The sequence below is a fragment of the Rhinolophus sinicus genome, linkage group LG01, assembly GCF_036562045.2.
Source record: "Rhinolophus sinicus isolate RSC01 linkage group LG01, ASM3656204v1, whole genome shotgun sequence".
Taxonomy (NCBI): domain Eukaryota; kingdom Metazoa; phylum Chordata; class Mammalia; order Chiroptera; family Rhinolophidae; genus Rhinolophus; species Rhinolophus sinicus.
The window spans coordinates 158,721,729-158,744,105 of record NC_133751.1 but is presented as its reverse complement, the minus strand read 5'-3'; the positions used below and the strand labels follow the sequence as shown (position 1 = coordinate 158,744,105).

Below are 22,377 nucleotides of genomic sequence, written 5' to 3'. Positions count from 1 at the left end.
TTGTGTGACTTCAGGCAAACTGTTTAACTTCTTTGTGTTCCCATCTAGAAAGTAGGGAAAAAATACTACCAACCTTAGGATAGTTGGGAGCACGAAGTAAGTTAATATATGTTAAATGCTTATAATAGTGTCTGACAAGTAGTAAATCTTATGTGTAAATTATCATCACCATCATCTGATAGAGTAGAACACTGTTCCCTTAACAGGGACTTACCTAGTATTTCAGACTAAATAAAGTGAAGTTAATATTTCACTACTTATAGTGTATTATTGTAAGTCACATAGTCTTTCTCGTGTATTTGTGCTATGACTATAAAATGAGATCTTTTATATAAGCCATATTAGAAAATTAGTTATTTCCAGTTGCGTTTATATCTATGTGAGTATTCTATAAAAGCTCGTATTGTCTAGATTTAATAGGAAGAATAGTCCTATTAATGTACACAATCTCCAATTGTAGAAAAGCTTTGAAGATAATGTAGAAAACTGCTATTAAGAAATAGAAGGGGGGATTTGAAAAAGATTAGTAGAGATGAAATTAAAGGTTAATTTTAAATGGGGAGAGGGGAGCAGTCATAGATGAGTAATGATCCAATCTAAGGAGATAAGGTTTATAGGAAAGAGATTGCTTAATGTTAACAGAGAGGATAGATACTAGGTTGGTGCAAAAGTAATTGCGGTTTAAAAGGTTAAAAATAATTGCAAAAACCACAATTACTTTTGCACCACCTTACTAGATAGATAGATAAATTAGATAGATTATATTTGATAAAGGAATAAAAGTTGGTTTTGAAACTCCCTAAAGTGTTAACTTTTTTCTAAGTGTTAACATCTTTTGATTAGAGTGGTAAAGTTATATTTTTAGGAATCCATGTCTATAATTTTAGAACTATCCCCTTGAAAGAAAAATTGGGGGGAAAAAGACTTTTGGGAGCTCTGAAATGTCCAAAGAAATCTGAATAGTTACGAATGTGAAAATCTAATTAAAATAATATGTGATATCTTGTAGGATTATCCTGTTAATTCTGTTTAGGTGATTTGTATGACAGGTAAAACATTAAAGGAAACAGGTAAATAAAGTCAACTTTAGAATCAAATGAATTAATTTCATTAATTCTTTAAAAATTGAAGAGACTGAAAGCCTTTGATAAGAACAACAAAATCCTAACGATAAGGTATTGATAAAGGACAATATCTCATTTTATCAACAGTACTGTAACTCATATTGATCTAGTGTTAATTGTTTAAATTGAATATGTATGTTCCAGACTTAATAAATCAGTTACAAATTTATCTTAAATAGTCTATTAACTTTATTGAAAAATAATTAAAAATTCGTTTTAGGAGGAAGCATATAGCATTTTCTTGTAACATTTTTTTTTTTACTTTTTGATTAATATTTTTTTCAATTACAGTTGCCTTACAATGGTATATTTCAGGTGTATAATACAGTGATTAGGTATTTCTATAACTTATGAAGTTATTTAGAAATTAAGGCATGCTGTGAATTATTAGTGAGTAGCTAATATTGATTGATGCCTTCACTAATGCCATGTTAGCTATGTTTGTATTACATATGATATGACCATCTACTCCCTCACTTTTTGTACGCTTTTAGTATGTTGCTACCTATTGCTATTTATATATTCTTGTATTAAATGGATTACATTTTCTGATTTTAACTGAATAACTTTCAGAGTAGACAGCTTTAATATTCACGTAAAGAAACCATGGATTGAATGGAAAAAAAAATGCAGGTACCACTGAAACAATAAGAAAATAGTAGGCACTTTTCATCTGTTGATAACATCTAAACTCAGCCTAAATATTTTGTTGTGATATGTTGTCTAATATTGAGTTATTGCAATTAATAATAGTTAACATTGTTTCTTATATATTTGTTTTATAATATTTCATAATCAGAATAATATTACATACGTGTTTAATTAATGAACACATTTATGGGGTCCGTGTTTAAAACGTTAGTACTGGTGCTGAGCAGTCAGGAAGGTTTGGAGATCAGCGGCGTCATCCTTTTCCTGGTCCACAGAAGCAGCCAAACGCTGTGACGTCAGCAGTGCTGTGTAGTGGTGGCTCTGGGAAGTCGGTTCCATCTGAACCCTCACCACCACACGTATACCCCAGGAGATGGTGCTTCTATCACAGCCTCCTTTTTTTGGTATTTCTCTCCTTAAAGTGTTCTAGAATATGTTAAGCTATCTATCTTTTTACAGTTTTGTGTTTGTCCATTGGCTATATAAGAAAATTAGTCTTCTTAACCATGTTGTGTGTGTGTGTTCTCATCGTTTAAACTTTGTTTCCCTCTCTTTTCTTTACCTCTTGCCCAGGCATGCAGAAAATTTTGTAATTTTTATATATCTTCCCAAACTTGTTTTATTGGGGGTAGGCCTTGAAAACAACCATAATCATGGGACAAAGATACTGTCACTATATACCAGGGCAGATGAAAAGGAAATTTAAACATTTTGACAGAGAGAGTTGACATAATAAAAAACAAGTGCTGTTAGTTTATAAAGTTCTTAAATGTGTACTCAAATCTCCTTGAGGATTTGTATTTCCATTGCTTACTTTTTTTTACATTTAAACTCATTTTTTCCTTAAGTCAAATAATGATGTTCATTTTTCATATTGCTAGTGTATATTATCCTGGTGTTGCTACTGAATGTAAAGGTTAGTTTACACTATTTCAGGTACTGTTTTGTGTTAAATCAACCTTTGTGGTCTAGCTTAGGAACTTTAGTGCCATATTTATAATACTTGCTTTCCCAACAAAACTCTTGGGAAGAGTTGTATATACTTGTTTCCATTTCATCTCCTTCCGTTTTCTTGAATCTACTCTAGGTAGGGTTGTGTTCTCATTTCTCTACTGAAACAGGTCTTGTCAAGATCACCAGTGATTACCACATTGTTACGTCCAAAAGTCACTTCTCAGTCCTCGTTTTACTTGACTTAATCAAGCTTTTGACACCTATAATTATCTTTTTGAAGTGACTTCCTCTCTTGGCTTCTTGACACCAGTTTTCTCCTATCTCACTGGCTGGTTCTTTTAAATATTCTCTCCTTGTTAATTTGAGGTGCCCCCGTGTTTCTTCCTACAGCCCCCATTCCAGTTGACTCTCAGTACCAATTACTCATATACATGCTGACGATGCCCAGATTTATGTTTGCAGCCCATGCTTCTGCGTGAGCTCCAGACCCATCAAACTGCCTAGTCCGCATCATCGTGTGGGTGTTTCATAGGCACTTCAGTAGTTCACATCCCAGAATGCGCCCCTGATTGGCACCCTCCGCCCATAATCTTTTCACCCTGCAGCCTATCCTGTCCATGGTTCACGGTAACTTCATCTTTGTAGTTGCTCAGGACAAAAACCTTGGTGTTGTCTGTTATCAAATATCTGACTCATCCTACAAAATAGTTCCGGACTCTGACCATCCCTTATCACTTCCTCATCAACACCCTAGTTTTAGGCCACTGTCTTCTTTGTTTTGGTAATTGTAGTAGCCTCCTAATTTAATTAGTCGCCCTACCTCTGCCCTTGCCTCTCTGTTGTCTCTTTAATACAGCAACCAGAGAGATCTTGGATTTATTTTAATAAAATATAATTTAAATTATATCATCCCTTTACTGTTAATCCTTCAGTGGCTTCCCTCACTTTGAATAAAATGTAAAACCCTTATACTGGCTTAGGAGCACCCTCCTCCCCGCGATCTTATTACTATTCTTCCTCCAGATTCATTCCTTTCTAGCTACACAGGCCTTCTTGCTTTTTCCCTTAACCCACCAAGCGTACATCAGACTAGCTTTTCCTTTTGCCTGGAATACTTTCCCCCACCTTCTTGCTCCTTTACCTCCTTAGGAGTCAAGTGTCAACATATTGCCCAAGTTTTCTCTGACTGCTCTATTGAAAACAGCAAGTACTTCCCTGCTTTGACTTCTTGTCCCTCCTCACCCTGCTTTTTCCTCTTAACACTTAATCATAGCATAAAACACTGTGTATTTACTTGTTTATCTTCTCCCAACTAAAAAGTAAACTTAATAAAAGCATGAACTTAACTCTTAACTGTTTTGTCCTTAGAACCTAGAACAGAGACCCACACATCGTAATCATTCACGTATTTGCTGAGTAATAGTTATTCTGAACTTCAAATTATGGACATAATTTTTGGGGCACACTCATATTGTTATTTTTTCTTTTTAAATTCCTATGGGGGGGAAGGTGCTAGTTGATTATATAGGAACTAGAGATGAAGCCACAACAAAAGAAGATGATAGTCTTTAACAGAATTCCTAAGTAATTTCTTATAGATTACTTAAAGTTTTCTTCATTAGAATAATCTTTATATTAATGTATAATATACATTCAGAAAAATGTACCAATCATATGTGTATAACTTGATTAATACGAAATGAGCACAAAGGAAATATTAGCACCCAGATAAAGAAAGGTATATTTACCAGTAACCCAGTCAATTACCTTCTTAAAGGTAGGCAGTCACCATAGAGTAGTTTTGCCCATTTTGAGCTTTATATAAATGGAATTTGTATCTCTGTATCTATATATGGTGTGTATGTGGCTTCTTTTGTTTAAAATTAGGTTTGTGACATTCATTCCTGTTGCCTGTAAGTTGTTGATTTTCATTGTTTTAGCATATTCCATTGTACAACCACGATTTGTTTTCTATTTCAATACTAGTGGATATATCAGTTGTTTCCTATTTAGGGTGAAATTTTGTACTTTTGGTGTCATGTATACGCATTTCTCTTAGAGTGAAATTGCTGGGGTTATAGGGTATGCATGGGTTCAGCCTTAGAAGATACAGTCAAAAGATTTCCCAAAGTTGTTATACCAATTAACACACCCACCTGCAGTGTGGGAGAGTTTTCACTGCCCTGGCAACAATTGGCCTGGTTTGTTTTTAAAATTTTAGCCATTTTGGTTGGTGTGGGGGATATCTCATTGTGATTTTAATTTTTTCCCCTAATATCTAATAATATTGAGTACCATTTTAATACTTTTATGAGGTTTTGATGGATTATTACTTCCCTTTCTGCTGAGCCTTAGTAAATTTCTAAGAATAACTAGGGACAACATTGGATACTAATACAGCATAGTAAAAAGTATTTTCTTGTCATCTTCGCTGAGTTGTTGAGGAAGATGTAAGCTTGACTGTCTAATACTGAAGACTTACTTTTAAGGTGTTTGTAATAAATTGGTATGCAGTTGACAAAGGGGAATTATTTAGAATTTACGAGATTAATGGATTTTATGATTAAGATTGTAAAATATCCCAGATGTGTATGAACAAGTGAAATGATTAAAAATTGGGTATAACACTTGCGGGGCAATTAATTTACTGTCTTTAGTGAGCAACTCTGTAGTCCTATGCATATGAACTAATTCTTAATCTCATAAAAATCTTCTCTTTATGTATTATTTGCAGATAGAAGGAGCGTAGAAAAATAGAGGGCAGAGTCTTTTCATGTAGATTGTTACCTATATTGGAAGCTCTTCCTTAGGAAAGGTTTATTCATTTAGATAGGTTGTATTTTCTGAGCACTTTTGAGTGGAAGCATTTATTATCTAAAGGGACGTATGGGCCAATAAATATAGTTAATTCTTTCACAGGCATATATAAAGGAGGTGACATTTGAACTAGTCTTAAAGGATAAATAGAGGTTAGTTAGATGAAAAAGGAAAGTGTTAGGAAACAGTCTAGGACAAAGGCACATACAGGAAAGAACCTGTGGGGGTGGCCAGATAGGTGCTCTTAACAACAAGGTTGTGAGTTTGATCCCCACATGGGCCACTGTGAGCTGCGCCCTCCACAACTAGATTGAAACAACTTACTCGACTTGGAGCTGATGGATACTTGAAAAACACAAATAAATAAAAGTTAAAAAAAAAAAAAAAAGACGTGTGTTCTGAAAATTATGAGAATGTGAGTGTATTAATACACAAGTCGAAGAGCAGGTTGGGGCCAGGTTTGAGAATGTCCTTGAATACCAAGTCAATGAGTTTGGACTTATACTATAGAAAATAGGGAATTAGTGCAAGTATTGAATCAGGAAAGTGATACCATTGAATTTTTACTTACGAAGAAAATTCTGGAAGCTGTGTAGAAGACAGATTGGCAGAAGAGAGATTAGAGACTGGGAATGGACTGACAGGACTCACCTGAAGTAGCTAGTTTGAGTAATTAGGTGGCTTGTAATGCTATTAACTGAGGGTGATACAAGAAGTTTTGACAGGTGGAGAAGATGTGTTCAATTTAGACATACTCTATGAGCCTGTGTCGTATTTGTATTCAATAAGAAAGAAAACTAATTTGTAAGTATCCATATCCATGGCACATTCTTTAAACATACTTTGTAGGTTCCAGTTAGAGAATTAGCAATAGGAGCAGGAATGTCCTATAGTATCTTCATCCCCTGAGTAAGGTTGCCCTCTCTCATCAATTGCTTTTTTTGTTGTCTTTAAATCTTCTCTTTTTCTATATAACTTTCTCCATTCTTGATATTAGTATTTTGTCTTTTTTTTACCTGCTACCTTGTTACAAATAATGTAAGGTGAGCAGCTTTAAAAACATTTGATAAAATTCCTCATTTTATGGACTTAAAATCATCCAACTCTGGATATGTGATATCCATATGCTGTGTCTTTTGTTTAGATTGTGAAAGCTAATACTGTAATATTTGTGCAAGTACGTAAATGTTTTGTGATAATGATTATAAACAGAGGTCCACTCATTTATGTTGTCTATCTGAAGGAATTTTAAATATATCTGATTCTTATGCCATTACTTCACTGAGGAAGTAGAAACCAATTTCCCTTTAATTACCGACCATCACAGTCCCTCTGCATTTGGGGTCGAGCAAAGTTCGTGGCACACAGTAGCTCTTCCTTGTGTAACAGAGGAAGAAGTAGGTGGCTGTGCTCCATCAGCTAAACCTGTAAGTGCTTTGGGTCTTGCCCTGACTTCTTAGGCCTTCACACCAGTGTTTTCACTTTCTTCCTCTGTAATCGATCTTTCTCATAAGTGTTTAAACACGTGCAAGTCTTTTCTATCTTTCAAAACAAAACACTCCTTCCCTCCAATTCGCTTCCTTGGTCCCCTTTAGTCTCTGCCATGTTAGCCGCTGCCATGTTTCTGTCACTTTTCTCAAGCCAGATTTCTTGGAAAACTATGATCCTTGTTCAATACTTTCTTCTTAAGTCGTTTTCTTTTTTTTAAACATTCCTGACTTAGATGCCTTTTTTTTTTTTTTAATTGGGGAATATTGGGGAACAGTGTGTTTCTCCGGGGCCCATCAGCTCCAAGTCGTTGTCCTTCAGTCTAGTTGTGGAGGGTGCAGCTCAGCTCCAAGTCCAGTCATTGTTTTCAGTCTTTAGTTGCAGGGGGTGCAGCCCACCATCCCATGCGGGACTTGAACCAGCAACTTTGTTGTTGAGAGCTCGAGCTCTAACCAACTGAGCCATCCGGCCGCGCCAGTCATTTTCTTTCTTGATTTGTCTGCAGTATTTGATGTTGACCACTTTTTCTTGAAACCGTTCATTCCTTTCTTTAGCACATTTTCCTGGCTGCATCAATTCTTTGCAGGGTCCTCCTTATCTGCCTGTTCCTTAAATATTGGGCTACTCGTTGGCCACTTTCTCTTCTCATTCTACTCATAATCCTTGAGTGATTTAACCTCCTTCCTTGGATGGACTCTTATCACTTGTGTACGTACTGATAACTTCTATATCTCTAGCATATGCCTCTTTCTGAGATCCAGACCTGTAGGTCTAGCTCGTTTTTCTTGTGTGTCTCACAAAGAGTTTAGACTCCATGACCTTTAACTTTGAACTCATTAACTGTCCTTGTTTAGCTGCACCGGGACCTCCTCCATTAGTTCCTATGTCAGTGAGTGCCACCACCATCTACCCTGTTGCCCAGGCCAGAGTCCCCTTTTCCCCCATTTCCCCCTGATTCTTGGTTGTGATTATTCTGATAAACTAGTTTTAAACTGTTTGAGCCATTTTTCTTGATTGTTGGTTATACAGTCTAGTTGGACCAACATTCAGGAGTTATTAGGTACATTTGATATTTTTAGGCTATTTGTGTCCCAATTGTTAGTGACTGATACAGATCTAAAGTAATAAATGTTCATTAAGACTTTTAGTTTACATACATCAGAATGAAAATTTGTGGGAATTTGTTTTACCCAAAGATTTTTTTTTTTAATTTTATTTTATTAAATTTATTGGGGTGACAATTGTTAGTACAAAGATTTTTTTATATTCATTGTTTGTTGTAAATCAAGTATTGTTACTTTAAAAAAGAATCAGTTTCTGAGATTTAAAAAAAAACCCTCTTAGTTTCTAGTGGAAAAGATGTTCTATCATTACTCGTATAAATAAAGATGTTTAGCTCTGCTGAGATAATGACATAACTTTCTGCCATATTCACTCTTCCTCACCATTGTTCATTTTGTTTCTCAGCCTGGTTAATAATAAAACTCCTTGAAAATAGAAACTGTCTCTCATACTTCTACACCTTGTACAGTGATGTTGTGACCAGTCTAGATATTTTTGTAATGATTGACTTTAAAGCTTAAGTTTGTGACAGTTTTAAGTGAATGGCAGGTTTATTTTTGCATTCACATAGTACCTGTAGACGGGCATAATTGATACAGGCTGTAAAAGAGAGGTTTAAGGTATTAGTATTTGTTCCAGTCTGAATTGACTATTGGACTTATTGATTAATCAAACAATTATAATCGAAGTTTCAAGTTGTTTATGACTCAACTTGCTCAAAAGAAATTACTTGTTTTTCTTTTGAATTTTTTAAAAAGCAAGCTCTCATGCTGGCTTTATTCCCTTTTTGGCTTAATCTCTGATATTTACAATAAAATAGAATTGTTTTGAAAGAATAAGCCACAATAAGGAGCAGTGATTATGCTTCACAAACAGATAATTTTTGACTTTTACACAGTATTCACTTTAGTGAGGCTCAGATCTCCTGCTGCTTTTTTGGGCCAATGGGCTGCTTCTCATCTGTATTTGTTTTTTTTTCTTTAGATATTAGGATCAAGGAAGAAGAACCTGATCCTGAAGAGTGGCAGCTCAGTGGTGATTCTACTTTGAATACCAATGATCTAACACACTTAAGAGTACAGGTGGTAGATGAAGAAGGGGACCAACAACATCAAGAAGGAAAAAGACTTCGGAGGGTAGCTTGTACCTGTCCCAACTGTAAAGAAGGTGGTGGGAGGTATGCACACATGAAACATATTCTTATTTTTTTAAGACTGCTAATATCATCACTAATTTTTGAAAGACTGCATGCCATGTCACTTAATGGGATATTATTCATCACATGATCATTTTGTGTGTATGCCTGTATGAGTGTGGCAGAAAAAGTTAAGAGAACAAAATACATGAAAACAAAACTTTCAGGTCTAAACACCCTTTTTAAAACTAAAATTATTTTGTTTGCTTTAGAAAACAACAACAACAGTATAACAGGTGCCATTTAACAGGCTCATATCAGAAATTAGCCTATTTGCAAACTAGCCATGGATTTGCCTAAATACAAATAAAAAGTTTATTCTTAGCTTGAGAATAACAGTTGTATAAACATAAGAAGTTCAGAAATAGTTGATAATCATAAGCATTTCCATTTTTAACAGAAATGAATAATAAGTCTTAATGGTGGAATTAAAAAAATAGAACTGTAGTATTTCAATTCAGTGTTTTTAAAAACAAACATTAAGATATTAACATGATAGGAATAAACTCAAAGCAGATGAGTAATTAAATGGGGTTGGATTAAGCTTAATAATTAAGGGACTGAGACTCAGATTGTATTTCAAAAACTTAGAATCCAGCCTTATGTTGATTATAAGGAACACCTCAAATAATTGGTACTGATTGGAATGTTCAAGATAAAAGCATAGAAAAAAATTTATTAGACAAATGTTAAGAAGAAAACTTGGATAGTAATGTTACTGTCAGGCAAGGTAGAATTAAAGTAAAAATCATCAAATGGGTAGATACATATTTCTTAGTAATATGAATTTTTCACCAAGAAGATTTAATAGTCATCGTACCTTTTCCCACACTTTGAAATTATAGAACTCTAAAGACATACTAACTAAATCCCTAGTCATAGTGAAAGGCCTTAATGTACCTCTCTCAGAAATGCACTATTTAAACAGACAAAAAATACTATTAATATAGTTAATGAGCTTGATCTAATAGAGACCTTCTACCTGCCTTTGAGTTGGTCTTATTAGTTGATTTGCATATTGGTCAGCCCGTTCGCAGTAACAGCAATGAATAATAACTGCCAGCATTGAGAGCTCTAGACAGTCTTATAGGTGAAGCATAGAGAGGTGAGTGGCTCGTAAGAGCACACACAACAGGGATTTGGACCTAGTTTCTTACTCCAGAGCTTTACCACTATACTGTCCTGCGTCCCAACTGGATTTACTCCTGCATCTGATAACTTAGGTACTTGTATTTACTGGTAATTATTCAGTTGTTTGAAATTTTATTATTTGAAATGTTTTGGTCAGTTTATATAAGTAAGTGGAATTCTAGTTAGGCAATAACTTCTGAAATTTACTCTCATTTTTAGAGGAACTTTGAAGATATTTGTTTATGAAAGTCAGATCTAATTGAGGATCAAGGTCTGGCCTGTTTTACGTACTCTTTAAAGTCAAAATCTTAAAAATACATATTTATTAAACTAATGCATGCTCATAAAAATTCAGAAATATAGAAGAGTATTATAGAATACCAAAATCCTACCCCACTTCAGGATAACCACTGTGACACTTTACATGTATTTTAAAGTAGAATCATCTTATTCTCACTGTTTTACATGTCTGCTCTTTGAAAATTTTTGTGACCATATTTCCAGGTCTGTGTAAAGTCTGCATCATTTTTTTTTTAAATGGCTGTATAGTAGTCTGTTGTATGGATGCATAAGAATTTAACATCTTTTTTTTTTTTTGGAGTTTATTGTTGTCATTGTAATCCTTATACATACATTTTTTGCACATTTGTCTGATTATTTCATCAGTGTAAGTTGGTAGAGTGAGATTCTTAGATCAAAGGAAATTGTCTGCTAGAAAGGCTGCACTAGTTTTTACTTCCATCATTGGTGTATGAGAGTATCTGTTTTCCCACACCCTTGCCAATAATGGTTTTTATCATTTTTTCAAATCTTTTTAAGTTGACATATGAAACATGATACCTCAGTATTGTTTTATTTCGTATTTTTAAAATCACTTTGCAAGATTGAAGACTTTTTGGTATGTTTTTTTACCATTTTAAAATTTGTTTTGTGAATTGTTTGTCTTTTTGATCTGTTAATTTGTGTGTTTAACTGTCATATATGCAGATGTTTTTTCTGGTTTTACATTGCCTTTCAACTTTTCTGTCAGCAAAATGCATTGTTACACAAGTAAAGAATGAGTTTCATCACTTAAAGTTTGCAGCCTTTTATAAGCACAGAATTTTTTAGTTGGTCAGTCTTTATAAGATGCCTTGTTATCATGCTATTAAAAATCTTCCCTATCCTGAGGATTATAAAAATACCTACATTTATTTCTAGAAGTTTCATGAAAATTTTAAAATAACTTATTCTAAGCAATCAAAATTGAAGTTCTTTAGAATAAAAACTATTATTTCTTAGCTCTCATTTGAACAGAATTCAGCTAGTATATATATAGTAGACACAATTGTATCATTGAAGATGGCTGCATCTAATTAATAAAAGTATAACACATATAGTAAATCCAAGATATTCCAAAGTATTTTGCAAAGGTGAGATAGGTGGTACTTTAAAAATATTAGAATATTGGCCTTTTTTTCTCAGCCATAGTCTTAAAAAAATATATATGTATAAGGTGGCATCTTTAGAGAACTAAATTTCATTTTTTTACCCTTTTGAGCACATGATGAGATATAATTAATGTAAAAAAATAATATTCATTTGGGCTTTTAGCCAATATTAAACAGAACTAGTCTTCAGAAACTTTTTACTCTAGTGGGAAGAGACAAATAACTTTAATAAAGTGAAATTCTAAAGGCATTATTGTAGGTTTTGTGTGGATTATACAACAATCCATATTTTAAAAATTAAATTATTTTGCAAAATCTGTTTTCTTTGTCAGTATTTCAGTTTGTGTCCTGTTTCTCCCATCCCAAGCAAAAGAAAGACTTGATTTATTTAACTTCTTAATTCCTCTACCTTTTTTGTTTTGTGTCTTGCCATTATAAAATTATTTGCTACATGTTTAGGCACTGAAGAATAGCAGAAATGGAAAATTGTTAGTTTTTGCAGGATATATAATAAGTATTAGTGGAATGATTATGAAAATCAAGAAGAATACTTACAGCTAAATCTTTTATTACCTGAAGTTTTTTGAGAAATTTACTTCAGTTCTTTTTCTTTCTTTATATCACGTCGTAAATTTGCATCTAGCATGTCTAGATCTTATCTAGAATAAAATTTTCCTTTTAAATGGAAACTTGGATCTGAGTATTGAGCCTTTCCCTTAAATTATATATATGTATGCCCCCCATCTCCATTTTTTCCTTTCTTAGATGCCTCTCGTATTTCCAAACAATGATCAGTTCTCATTTCCTTATAATGAGGAATATCTTTAACTTTCCTTGGCTTCTTGGTTCTTTGAGAACCCAGATTTGTTGCTGTAATATGTTACATTCTTATGCTTTGTTAGTGTTCTCAAGCTAAATGTTGCTAAGTTAGTAAAATAGCACTTTTGACTTTATAAAAGCACATTGATTCACCTGAGTGGTAGGCTTAGAAGAGAGGCAAGAAGTCAGAGTACAACAGTGCACTGAATTGGGTTCTTTGTGAAATTGCTATGGTGAACACAATATGTAAAATTGGATTGTACACGAGTGGCCAATAAGCATTTCTCTTTTTATTAGGACTATTTAAGAATAAAATAAATTTAAAAAGCTAAATTAAATGGAAATGATATTGGCTTTGGTTAAGACTGGCATTGCAGGTGAGCCAGAAAAACCTGTTTCACTCAACTCAGCTCTTTGAAGAGAGTTGTAGAAATTGGGGGTGGACTGGAGCAGAAACTAGAATTGTGTTAGATTATGACATCCTTGCCCTTGAGACAACAGCATGACTCCTCCTTGTCTTTGCTTATGCTATTCCTCTGCCTGGAATGCCTTCCCTCCTTTCTATCTAAATCCTACCCACCTCCTCCACGAAGCCTTCTCTAACTACTGGAGCCCACATTGATGTCTCCCTGTTCAGAACACCTATGGCATCTAACAGCCAGCACTGCACCGTTTAGCACTGTTTGTCCTATGGCAATTTCACATGCTACTGAGTGTGAGTACATTAAAATATAAATGTGGGGAAATATGCATTTTTCCAGTAAAATTTGAAAAACAATAGGTGTATTATATACAAGAGGATTTTCAGGCTTATGGAAGGTCTATAGGCTATAACTAGACTGAGATTGGGGGAGGAGGGGAAGTTGGAGGGGGTCTTAAATGTACCTTTTCTAATCTCAGAGAAACATTGCAAAATTTATATAATATGATTTTGACAATTGTTGAGTCTAAAATGTCTTTTTTTTTTAACTCTTTTATTCAGTAACTAGCCTATTTTTTTTTTAAGCTTGAGTATTAACATTTTCAGAAGTGTTTAATACTATTTGAATATCAGTTCTGGAATCAAAAAAATTTTCTTCTTGCTTAGGCTAAGATACCTCTTTGACCCATCTAAGCACATACTTCCCAAACCCTGTTCGTGGTATCAAATACTGAAATGTAACAAGTGTCAAATTTTGCGATGTGGAGAACCTGTATTTTATTATGTTTCTGATGTATAATTTGGGGGTATCTTCGCATGGTTAATATGAAGAGAATTTTAACTGGCAAGATAATTTTGATTTATATGTATTTCATATAGGCTAAGGGAGCTAAGATAATAACTTTGTCCAGATTTTTTTCTTTGACTCCAGTGTATATTCCGGATGTAGCCATACAAATATATGAATAAATATGCTTAAATCATGTTAATTAAAGTCTGCTTAAGGTGCCTATCTGCCTTTTAATTGTACCTGTGATTAATTATGCCTTCATGCTTGGTTTATTTACTTTTTAAATTAGCTGGCATCATGATTTGGAGTAGAGCATATAGTTTCCCATACCACTAAATTGGATTGGACCTATACATAGAATTTGTGAATGGTTCTGACAGAATAATAAATAGCTTTATTATACATTACATATGACATGTCCTTTTAAATTATATAATACTTGAGCATATTTACATTTGGACAGCAATTGCATTAATTCTGGAGTAAAATTATGTAAAACTTCTATGTTTGAGATATACAAATTTTTACTTAAATTGATTTTAAATGATCTTAGTTTCTGACCTCATGTAATGTCTTCTATTTGAAATTCAACGTGGGGATATGTAAGTGGTAATATCCATTTGAATATTTTCATGTAAGTGTATATTATTCTGTGTGTGTTTTTTAGAGGTACCAATCTTGGGAAAAAGAAGCAACACATTTGTCATATACCAGGATGTGGTAAAGTCTATGGGAAGACCTCACATCTGAGAGCTCACCTGCGTTGGCATTCTGGGGAACGCCCTTTTGTTTGTAACTGGATGTTCTGTGGTAAAAGATTTACTCGAAGTGATGAATTACAGAGGCACAGAAGAACACATACAGGTTACTAATATTTACTTTTAACAGACAAAAATGAGTTAAGGGCTACATGCTACCGTGAAATTTTTTGTTTTTTAGCATACCTTACTGAACTGAATTTTTAAAATATGACCGAGCACATCAAATTTTTATCTTTAGTAACACCAATTTAAAAACACTAATTCCAAGCAAGCCCATACAGCTTATGTTGTAAAATAACATTTTATTTTATGTAGACTTTGGTTAGCATTTTTTTTGTTAGCTTTTTTGTTATTTTGACATTGAATGTTTTAAACCACACTTATACTGTTACTGTTTATTTACATTTTAAATTAGTTGCCTGCTTTTACTCTTTGATCTTACTCTTTTTCCCTCTTATGTAACATTTTAATAAAGAATAATTCCTTTTCCTCTGATGAATTTAGGCATTTCACCTTTTCTCATTTTAATATTTGTGAGGTAAGCAGAAGACATTTCATTGAGGAATGTTCAAGGCATTGTTGATGTCAAGATTCTTTCATGTAATTGTTTTGTGTGGTTGTTAAAAGAAATGGACCTAGATATAATAACCAAGACTGAATCCTGTAACTTAGATATAATGTGTTTATAGTCCCTAGAGAGCTTAGAAGGAAGAAGCATGGTAAAATGAAGGACGTTATGGATTTTGAAGTCTCCTAGATCTGCATTAAAATGTTAGATTAAGCAAATATTCTGTCTCTGACTGGTTTCACACCTCCTACATTACTTTAAATAATACATAAGTAACGTGAAGTATTTAGTCGTATAAGTATTAGATGTACTACTTGTTTTTGTTTCTGTCTCACTCATCAGGTGGGTAGACAGATGAGCTGTTTCTAACTGCAACAAGCAATATAAGAAAGTAGATCAAGTGTGCTCCGGGGCAGAGATCGCTATTGCTTGGAATACTGAGGCATTGTTGGCCAGTGGGCTGCTATAGTAGACCTTAAGATGGTCCTATAACAGACTTTTCCTCAGTGGAATTTGAATAGCAAGATGTAAAAAGCAATGTAAAGGGAAATAAAAGGTCTGTGATCCAATAAGTATGGAAAATACTGGGTTAAAGAGGTTTACTACCTGTGCCTTTAAGGCAGCACCTCTTAGGATATTCTGTTGAATGTTATTAAGCACCACGCATCTCTAAGTAGGGGGCATGTAGTGTGTGGAGCATTTCCCAGTTATCTGCTCATTTTGCCATTTGCTATGGAACATCTCAGGATTAATTTTCCAAAAGAAACTTCGGGAAATACCTTCCAGAAGAATATAATACTATGTGATTAAAAGAGGTGAGAGACCATTTGACATGAGTACAGATGGGATTTTATAAATAACACATTTCTGTTAAATAGGATTGAGTCACAATCCTAGTTATCTGCAAGTTAGTCTTGCACTTCCATACCACTTATTACAATGGTGAAGTTTTATACTGTAATAAAATTTGGTATTTAAGGAAGATTTGTCCGGCATTGATTTGTTGGATTGGAGAGGGAAAGACTAGGGTGTCATTGCTGTATAGTTCAGGCATGAGGTTAGGTGAGGAGCTACCTAGGGTAGAGATGCTGGAACAGGAGCTATGTAAGACATTTGGAAGAAAGCAAAGTAAGAAAATGTTAGATTTGTTTGTAGATTGACTTCACTCAATTCCTTTTAGGCTGGCCTTTTGCCTTCTAATATTCCTCTTACACAGTAGGCCTTCAACATAATAGAAGTCAGTCTGTCTTGTGTATTAAAAATATTTTATTTATGTTGGGAAATGAATTGAGGCATCAGGGTGTTACTAACTTTAATACTATGATATGTTAGGCTTGCTCTTGATTAGCTGAAATCAAGTTAGCTAGCCATCGCCATCATTCTTAGGATTAATCAATCTTATTGGACCTCAAGCTGCATCTTTGCTTTAATCTAGAAGTGTAGTTACTTTAAGTTTAAGAGGTGAAGGCTTAGTATCATGGGTATGACATGTTAATACCTTAAATATAGCTTAAGACAGTATACTTTTCTTTACAGAAGTACAGTGAGTCCTCACTTAACATCATTGATAGGTTCTTGGAAACAGATTTTAAGTGAAATAATGTATAACGAAACCAATTTTACAATAGGCTAATTAATATAAACAAAAGTTAAGTTCCTATGGCATATTTCTGGTCACAGAAACATCACCAAACTTCTAAATAAAGACCCAAGCAAGACACTCTTAATATTAAACATCAAAATACATGTGATGTACGTATATGAACATATATATAAAGAAAGATGAGTAAAACAAGTAAGAGAATTGTTTTCCAACCTGCTTGTCCCAGTTCAGAGTTGGCGGAGGCCAGAGTCTCTCCCAGGGCACAAGGCAGGAGCCAACCCTGAACGAGGCCCTCCTGTCACAGTTTGCACTCAGACCCCCCGACTCAGACTGGACTATGTAGACACACCAGTTCACCCCACGTGCACATTTTTGGGATATTGGAGGAAAGCAGAGTACTTGGAGAAAACCCATGCAGACATGGGGAGAACGTGCGACCTCCACACAGTGGCCCTGCTGGGAATCAGTTTTTTCCTCATTGTTATAACAAAATGACGTTGAATTAAATGCTTTTATTCGAGGACCTGCTGTGTTACAGATGATCATTTTTCAGCTGACATTTTATAACATGTTTCAAAACAAACTATTAGCCTAGTTGAGGTATTAAAATCTTATCTGAAATCATCAGTCTATAATAAGTTTGGAGGTTGCTTTTCATCAAAAAGTAAAGATGACATTCATTTTGAGAAATACTCTGAGGAATTTGCAGAGGCAGCTCGTGAAACTAATACAGTTTTAATTGAACTTGGTTCTCTGTCCTTCACTGTCAGTGTTGGATTATTTTCTTTCTCAGGGAATGTTCAGTCTATTAATGTTGAATTTTAAAAGCTAAGTAACTTAATTTTCTTCCTAACAGGTGAGAAGAAATTTGTTTGTCCAGAATGTTCAAAACGCTTTATGAGAAGTGACCACCTTGCCAAACATATTAAAACACACCAGAATAAAAAAGGTATTCATTCTAGCAGTACAGTGCTGGCATCTGTGGAAGCTGCACGAGATGATACTTTGATTACTGCAGGAGGAACAACACTTATCCTTGCAAATATTCAACAAGGTTCTGTTTCAGGGATAGGAACTGTTAATACTTCCACCACCAGCAATCAAGATATCCTTACCAACACTGAAATACCTTTACAGCTTGTGACAGTTTCTGGAAATGAGACAATGGAGTAAATATTACACAAATACTTATTCATTGTGGTTATTTTTATACAGTAGTGAGAAGAATATTGTTCCTAAGTTCTTAGATATCTTTTTATTGATGTGCAAAAATTTTTGGATTGACAGTAACTTGGTTATACATGACACTGAAATGCCTTACTTTGTATGATATTCCATAGTATATTAAAAATGGTAAAATTGCATGGGTTTTGTAGGTACTTTTGGAATCTAGAAGAAATGAAATTTTACCAAGTTATATAAAGAGAAAATTGAATTTAACAATGCGAATGGTAGTCTAACCAAATGCATCAATCCTGTGTGGTTTAGTGTAAAAATGAGAACATGTTGGTATTTATCTATTGTAAGATAAAAAAGTTGGTGGGTGAAAGAAATCATGTTATGATAAAATTTTTTGTAATTTTCTTGATGACTGGAATTTTTATTATGCATAACTGACAAATCAAGTTTCCAAGCAAATGTTACATAGTGTAGGCTTTACTTAGCTTATCAATTTGTCATTTTGAAGCTAATTATTTTAATTAGGTTAACTATGTACAATATTTTAAGCATTACTCTTGTAAGATTTTGAAAACTACATTTTAACATGGAACTCTAGGGATAGTCACCTTTTAAATCCTGTTGAAAAGCCATGTTTAAGATTTAATTTGCCAAAATAATGTCTTGTTAATATTCTTTCAATAACGAAGTTGGGCAATATAACCAATGTTTAAAAAAGTTTAAAATGTATAGGTTGAGGCATTTGGGTGGTAAGAAAATGTTATAGTGGAATACCCCCTTTCTTGCATATTGGAGGACCAAAAAAATAAGGTGTATTGCGTCTTAGCAGTGATTTTTTTATCCAATCTTGTTTCCAAAAACCATGTCTGCCAGGGCCTTAAAAGCCATCATGTAAGTTACCAGTAAAGTATAACAAACATATGCAAACCTAATAAAATCACTTCCATAGTGACAATACTCCAACCATATGGATATTAGTCATAGAAAACTAGCGGTTTTATGATATTTTTTTAACTTTCTTTTTTTTGTCTAGGTAGTCAGTCTGCACTTAAATATCAACCATTTTCCTTTTTTGCTTCTTCCCTTAAAATTTATATGTATTCAGTACATTTAATTGAGAAACGTATGTTTTTTATTACGCTGTATTTTCTTTTTATTTTTAATTATTGTTTATATTTTCAATTATTAAAAATGTACAAAATAAAAGTTTCATTGCTGGTCTTGTAAGAGCTATACGATTTTCTTAAATGTATACCTATAACTGCAGCAGTTCACCTATTTCAAAAATTTGGAATTCTGTTCATTTGTTACTCTTAAGACCACCTCAAATTTAAAGGCTACCTTATTGTACGTTTAAAGTGTATTATAACAGTGTGGTAGTTAATAAAACACTATTTTTTTTTCTTTTGAGTTTGTTGTATTCCTATGCATTTAAAATGCAGTGGTATGGGGTAAGAAAATCTGTATGGTTTATTTTCCTTCAACTTGCACCTTTTATTTGCAGATTGTTGATTTCAAACATCGAAATTATCTTAAACAGGCATATTTACTTAGAAAGGGAAGAATAGAGGAACCAGCAGATTACTACTTTTTCACCTAAGAATAAGCTTATTAAGTAAAGCTTTTGAAAAAAATCTTAACTTTTAGCCCACATTGGGTCATCTCAATTTTATCAGTGCCATTTTGCAAGCGTTTTTTGTTCCCACAGTTAAAGCAATGCAGAATATTTTGATTTATCAAAAACTTGAATTTTCATGAAGATTCTTGAAACTGATAATATAAGACAAGCTTTGGTAACAATAGCAAGACTTCTTTGAAAAAGGTTATGTTTTGAATTTGTGTAAGTCTAATAAAGGCAGGGTAGGAGGCAAGGAAAAATTAACAATATTAATATGACTATTTTAGATGGTTTTAAATTAAAAATCCAGTAACTCTGCACATGTAATACACTGGGGGGTAAATATTTCCATAGTCTTTTCCCAGGCTCAGTCTGACACTTGTCAATAATATCTTTGAATGCATAGGACAACTCTAGTTACACATACACAAAGTTTTTCCAAATGTGAGATTTAAGCTTGTGATATGAAATAGGACTTGCAATTATAGAAATGAATGGAATGTACAATTATTGAAGTTACAAGGATTAGGATTTGAATCTTCAAACTCCTTTAGATAATTAAAAAACTTACTTAGGATGTATGAAGAGGAATATGTTAGGAAGTTGCTCACTTGAGCAAAATACCATTTAATCAGGAGATTAAAAAACTTTTTAGAGTGATAGAGATGTTTTCAAATATACTGAAATTTTACAGTAAGTTTATAAAGCCTTTTTTTTTTTTTTTAAAGATTTTATTGGGGAAGGGGACCAGGACTTTATTGGGGAACAGTGTGTACTTCCAGACCTTTTTTCCAAGTCAAGTTGTTGTCCTTTCAATCTTAGTTGTGGAGGGTGCCGTTCAGCTTCAAGTTGTCCTTTCAGTCTTAGTTGTGGAGGGTGCAGCTCAGCTCCAGGTCCAGTTGCCGTTGCTAGTTGCACGGGGCACAGCCCACCATCCCTTGCGGGAGTCAAACCTGCAACCCTGTGGTTGAGAGGACACATTCCAACCAACAGCCATTAGCGAGCTCAGCGGCAGCTCAGCTCAAGGTGCCGTGTTCAATCTTAGTTGCAGGGCGTGCTGCCCACCATCCCTTGCGGGACTCAAGGAGTTGAACTGGCAACCTTGTGGTTGAGAGCCCACTGGCCCATGTGGGAATCGAACCGGCAGCCTTCAGAGTTAGGAGCATGGAGCTCTAACCGCCTGAGCCACCGGGCCAGCCCCTGTAAAGTGTTTTTGATCCATAAGTTTCCAAGCATATTTTATCAGTTCTTAGAGCATGAATGCAATGAAGAAAGTAAGTAGTCTTGACAATTATTTAAATAAGTTTTTTTTGTTTTTTGTTTTTTTGAGTGCCTACTAGAAATACTCACCAAAGTGAACTTTGGATCTTGACCTAACAAAGAAATCAAAGTATTCAACGTCAGCCTAAGTGGTTTTTAAATATTTCTATTTTTGTATTTAAAAATGTTGAGTATACTCTGGAAACATAATATTTGAAGAATTACCCTGACATCATTTTTTTCTAGTTATAAAATTAGTATTGTGTGTGAGCATAATATTTCTTATTGTAAGTATGCTCTTTAATAGTTGTTTTCGTCAGTTGCCTTTGTTTTCGTAAAAGTTCATGTATAGTCATTGTACTTACATAGAGATAATTCCTGTTTATCAGAATCTAGTGGAGTAGGAGTTTAATTTAAATAAAATATCACTTAAGAAAAAATTTCATTTTCTGTTAATAACTTTGAAAAGTAACTGTTAACCAAAAAGCACATAAAGCTTTAAAGGAGTACACCTATTGCAAAAAGTCTGGTGCCCTGAAAGTAGCTTTTGAGAAAATAGTGAAAATGCTTAAGATACTTAACATAGTGAAAATGATTAAATAGTAAACATACATACGAGTATAAGCTAAAGGCGTGTGAAACATATTTCTTGAAAAATAGTTCTTACCCAGTATTTATCAGAAAGTGCTGGGAGCATTTTAAAATGTTCACAGGCCTAGCTTAATCCTTGACCTACTAAACCTACATCTCTGAGGATGGGGACTATGTACGACTATGTGTTGTGTAACAGCTTCTCAAATGACTGATAAACACTCCTGGAATAGAAGAATCATTTAAATAGAGCAGGCATTCCCTTAGCATCTTGATTGTGGTTCAGATCTTAATGAGTACTCATGATCCCAAAGTTTCTTGTTTTATTAAAATTTTTATTGTACTCAATACTGTTTGAAATTTGGGGTTAAAATGTGTAAGTTGACATGTTGGTCATGCTACCTATTAGACAATTTGATTTTCAGTTTTAAGTTGGTAAGAATTGTTCTCAATGTAAAAGAACTATTTGTTTCACTAAATAGTATGTTTAAAACTTCTTGCCATGAATGAGTAGTAAGTCTTGTTCAATAATGAGCACAAAACAAACTGCTTGATATCATGGGAACAAGATTTGATATTTTAGATCACCTCCTTTATTTATTGTTGGAGACACAAAGGTACATTGATTTGGCCCCTTCCCTGGTTCAGATAGATTCACATATAATCAAATGTATTGTGGCAAATTTATACTAGTGGAGATACAAAGTGCTCTGCGAACTTGGGGAATTTTTCGTGGAGAAGTTTTGGAAACAGGAAAGAGCATTAACAAAGGTACTGTGTTTTGTTGCGGGTGACGGGAATTTGTGAGGTGGAGCGGCAGAGTTTTGGAGGAGTAGCTGTCATTTGTAAAGCAGTAAAGATTTTAATCTTTACCAGTGCCTCCTAATCTTTTGGGGAGGATCATAGATCTTAGAA

General features: G+C 34.0%; 1 protein-coding gene across 2 annotated transcripts in view; it reads left to right on the top strand.

Annotated features, from left to right (window-relative positions):
• SP3 (Sp3 transcription factor) overlaps nt 1-19,403 on the top strand; it is a 57,462-nt gene extending 38,059 nt beyond the window's left edge. For both annotated transcript variants that reach the window (XM_074338192.1, XM_074338189.1), the window contains 3 exons: nt 9,081-9,273; nt 14,550-14,746; nt 17,671-19,403. In XM_074338192.1, the coding sequence (XP_074194293.1) occupies nt 9,081-9,273; nt 14,550-14,746; nt 17,671-17,987 (707 nt within the window). In that variant the 3' untranslated portion in view covers nt 17,988-19,403. The remainder of the gene's footprint in view (nt 1-9,080; nt 9,274-14,549; nt 14,747-17,670) is intronic.
• Nucleotides 19,404-22,377: the final 2,974 nt, after the last annotated feature.